Raw genomic sequence first — 4,397 nt, 5'->3', positions numbered from 1 at the left:
GAGCTAAACTTGAAGAAGTGTTATTCCTGAGGAAGTATTGAGTTGCACAGACAAGGGTCAGGTTATCGAATGCAATGAAGTCATCGCCTTGCAATGAAGTCACTGCCTTGTCACCAACTAGATGACTTTCTCCTTTAAAACAAAAAGAGAGAAAGTGTACTGGAAATCAGGGTGCCAGCAAGTCAGGAAGTGCCCACCCACTCACAGGCTAAATTAGCAAGAAATCCCGCATTCTGCTCGCCGACCCAGATAATGCTGGGTGGGGGAGAGAGAGAGCGAGAGCGAGAGAGAGATGGGTGGGATACTGTTTCATATTTCTATCCTAACAAAAAACAGAACACAGGAGAGGACTGGAGAAAAGTGGGAGAGGGGACTGCTACACACAATGAAAACCTGTCAGTTGTATTAAGGGCAACAGAGAGAAGGGAAATTAATTTAAATACACTCAGCCACTAGGGGCTACTGTTGCTCTATCAGTTTTTATATTAGCAATTGCTTTATAAAGAAAGGGAAACTGCTCTGAGTGTCATTTTGGGTACCCCTCTTTCTAAGTTTTCAGTTGAAAACTTTTACCACTTCTGATGCAATCATTGTTTTATTTTTTCTGCCATTTCTTTACCACCAACCCTTGTGTGGTAAAGAGAAATCTGGACAACATTTTGGAAAAGTCAGAATCTGCAGTATTCACACTGCAGACCAAGAATACAGTATTGTGTTTCCAAGAAAGAATCAATTCAGTGAAATATTCACTTGAGAAGAAACAGCGTGCTCTTTGAGCCAGTTCTATAAACAGTTACAAGTAAAATAAAACATAGATTTTGTTTTTTAAAAATAGAATTTGTTTGAGAGTGCAAGAGTAGTCTTCCTAAGTGACATTTATTTAGGTATTCAGTAGATTTATAAGGCTGCCCAGTTCAGTGTAACTCTAGGGTGGTGTGCAACAACAAAAAACAAACAATAAATCCAAAAAGAGTAACATGACATAAAAACATACAGAATATATAAATATGAATCTGAAAGCAAAGCCAATTTTGTCTGTTCTCTGATTGCCTTGCTGCACACTTCTCCCAGTTTGGTAAACTAGAACTGATATAATAAGTGTGTATACTAATATTATATATCTATACAGGGCTTTTTTTGTCATAGAACGCCCAGAACGGAGTTCCGGCACCTTTTTTGGATGGAACCTTGTAGGGTAGGCAAGGCAGGTTGTATGACATGTGTGAGTTCCGGCACCTTTTTTTTTTTTTTTTTTTAAGAAAAAAAGCACTGTATCTATAGATATCTATAGATATATCCAAAAGAGTGCTGCCTGTTACTACATTTGTCCAAAGATTGTTCTCAATTTCTGAGCAGTAAACAACTCTACCATCTCATTTTTTGTTTTCTGCCGACAAGACTTGTGGTTAAAAGTTAAGATGATAATCATATAAAGTATTTCTGATGATTTACTGTTTTATGATTGAAATCATTGTGAAAATTGTCCACAGAAATGCAATTACTGTTGAGTGGATTAAATATTTCTTAGCAATAGCAATAACAGTTGTGTTCATCCTCTACTTAAGGTATCTTACAGAGGAGTGGACCAACTTTCAGAACTGAGAAAGATGCAATCAGACTCTCATAATTATACTTAAATAGCCCTGTTGTCATCTCCTCAATCCCTTTTTGGTGCTTTATTGACTCAATATGAATTTTTATGGGATTGCATAACTCCATTTCTTTATGGAGCTGCTGAGTGTGGACCTGAAGCATCTTTCTCATTCAGACCCCAGCAGCTACATATCCCTATATAACATTCTACCTAACTTTCAATAATTCTATCCAATAGCAATAGCTCTTAGACTTATACCCGACTTCACAGTGCTTTACAGCCCTCTCTAAGCAACTTTATAATTTTAAAATTTAGCTCTATTTTTGTAAATAAACAAATTGCTTAGTTCATCTCTATGTCTATTGTTAATTTACCAACAAGGGTATTAGGAGAGAACTCTGGGCCCAAGGAAAATGTTTGTGATCAACCCCCTCCCTCAACTGAACAAGAATTATCAATTAAAGACACGTAGCAACATTTAAGAGAGCAGACTTGTTTTGGTGTATAAACCAACCAACTCTTAGGAAGGACTGGCATTCTTTCCTTATTGTGGGTAAATATAAGACCAATCAATCTTGTAAAATTTCCTCTAAGCTAAACAACTCCAACCATTGTCTCTTAAGGTTTTCAAGTCTTCCTATCTTTTAGGCTGCTTTTTCTACACCTTCTCCAGCTCCACAATATCCCTCTTGAGATGTGACAGTCAGAATTGTGCATTGTATTCTAGAAATGGCCAAGCAGTTTATTGTGAGACAGTAAAATATCATGTAGGTGATTTTGCTAAACTAATTAGGTACCACAACTCCAAATCTTTTTCTTGGTTAGCCACACCAGGTAAGTCCTTATCATTTATAAGCAAAACCTGAATTCCTAGCTAGCACTGAATAGTGGTCCAATCACCAAGATTAGAGGAACAACTTTGGATCATAATCCATATGTATCTATCGTCATCTTCTTGCATAATTTGTGTCCTTTCCACCATTCTAGGAGCCAGATACTTATTCAGCTGAATAAGTTGAATAACACTTGAGTCCAAAGCAGATAATCAAAGCAGACTTTGTTTCTCACCTCCCTCGTGAAAATTGTGCATTTATTCTTATTGTTTTCAGTTGTTCACCAAACTTTAACCCATCAGAGGACTCCCTCTGGATTCTCATCACTGCTTAGTTCATCCAAAAGTGTTCAGTGAGGTTTTTCTTCTTTATTAACTTGTCGATTAAAAAAAAACAAAACCAGGAAACTTGAGCATTGCTTTGAAAAATGGTTGGATTTGGGAACAGGAACAAAATATATTTCCTCGGATGCAATATCGCACTGAATTCAATTTACAAACCCTTCTGGCAACTTATTCCATAGGTTTTTCATGAATCACAGCCTGCTTCAGCAAAAGTCATGAAAAAAGCAAAAGGAAATAAAGAAAATGTTGTCTTGGAAGTGTATTCCTAACAAATAGTGCAGTGTGATTCTGTGATTTGGGGAAGCGTGGTCAGAATATACTCTGTTACCATTAAACCAAAAGTCATTACGATCTGCAACAGAAGCAAACAATTTAATTACAGACGAAGATAAAGAAACTCTCTCCCGCCCTCCCCGCCCCGAGACTTGCAAAAAGAGACTGTCAGTGCAGCCTCTCCTTCTCCCGCCCATAGCAACCGCGCTTAGCAACACGCGCGTGGCTGGATGGGGCGGAGCTGTCTGGATCTCCGGTCCTTTCGAGCGTCGGGTCGGCTTCCTATGCAAGGCCGAGGCTCTATGGCCTAAGCCGAAAGGGATGCTAAAAGTAAAAATCCTTTTCGTAGGCCCTAGTGAGGTGAGTGTGCTTCCCAGAGTGTGCTTCTCAAAGAAAGGAAACGTCTCACGGTCTTGTCTCTTGACTCGTCGTCCTTTTCTAAAATCGGACGGGAAAGGCTGCGAGACAAACCGGAGTTACTAACCTAACTCATTCGAAGATCGCCAGGTGGGGAAGGATGGAGTTCTGTTGCCTTCACTTGCCTCGGGGGACTCCCAAAGGCGTCGGGTTGCCTAAGGGTGAGAAACAGGATGCTGAAAACCGGATGCGAGTTTGGTATAATCGACCAATGCATTTTCTATTCCAACCGACAATGGCCATTAACAGTACTGTACAACCTTCATGTTAAGAAACAGTATATCTTTGTGAACAAGAGATCCTTTCCTTAATATTCTGCTGAGTCTTTCTTCTCTGCTTTCCTCGATAATCTGATCCAGCAGGTTTCTACTTATTACAGGTGGTCCTCGATTTACAACCATTCATTTACTGACCGTTCAAAGTTACAACGGCACTAACAATCCTGTTTTTTCACACTTCTGATCTTTGCAGTGTCCCCATGGTCATGAGCTCAGAATTCAGATGCTTGGCAACTGGCTCATATTTATGACAGTTGCAGTGTCCTGGGGTCATCTGATCACCTTTTGCATCCTTCTGACAAGCAAAATCAGGAGGATATTTACTTATTTACATATTTACTTAACAGTCATATTACTAACTTAAGAACTGCAGTGATTCGTTTAACAACTGTGGCAAGAAAGGTTGTAAAAATGGGGCAAAATTTAACAACTGTCTCACTTAGCAACAGAAATTTTGGACTGAAATGTCGAGAACTACCTACTAAAGAAAGTTTATTCTCAAGATCTCTAATCATTGCCAATTTGGGTTGAGTCATATGGGAGTTGGAATCCAAAAAAATCCTTTTTCACCTTGGATGGGAAAAACAATGTCAGAATATCCCTTGAAACTAATCATTCATGCATCACATCTCTAAATTATTTAAAAATATATCAACCA

The 4,397-nt window shown here is 38.8% G+C and overlaps 1 protein-coding gene across 2 annotated transcripts in view; it reads left to right on the top strand.

The window, feature by feature from the left end:
• The first annotated feature begins 3,260 nt into the window (after nt 1-3,260).
• Nucleotides 3,261-4,397, top strand: part of IFT22 (intraflagellar transport 22) — a 9,567-nt gene continuing 8,430 nt past the window's right edge. For both annotated transcript variants that reach the window (XM_015817864.1, XM_015817863.1), the window contains exon 1: nt 3,261-3,404. In XM_015817864.1, the coding sequence (XP_015673350.1) occupies nt 3,366-3,404 (39 nt within the window). In that variant the 5' untranslated portion in view covers nt 3,261-3,365. The remainder of the gene's footprint in view (nt 3,405-4,397) is intronic.

Source organism: Protobothrops mucrosquamatus, unplaced genomic scaffold (assembly GCF_001527695.2).
Source record: "Protobothrops mucrosquamatus isolate PMUCROS unplaced genomic scaffold, P.Mucros_1.0 scaffold643, whole genome shotgun sequence".
Lineage (NCBI taxonomy): Eukaryota > Metazoa > Chordata > Lepidosauria > Squamata > Viperidae > Protobothrops > Protobothrops mucrosquamatus.
The sequence above is the reverse complement of the archived record's forward strand: the minus strand, read 5'-3'. Positions and strand labels throughout refer to the sequence as shown.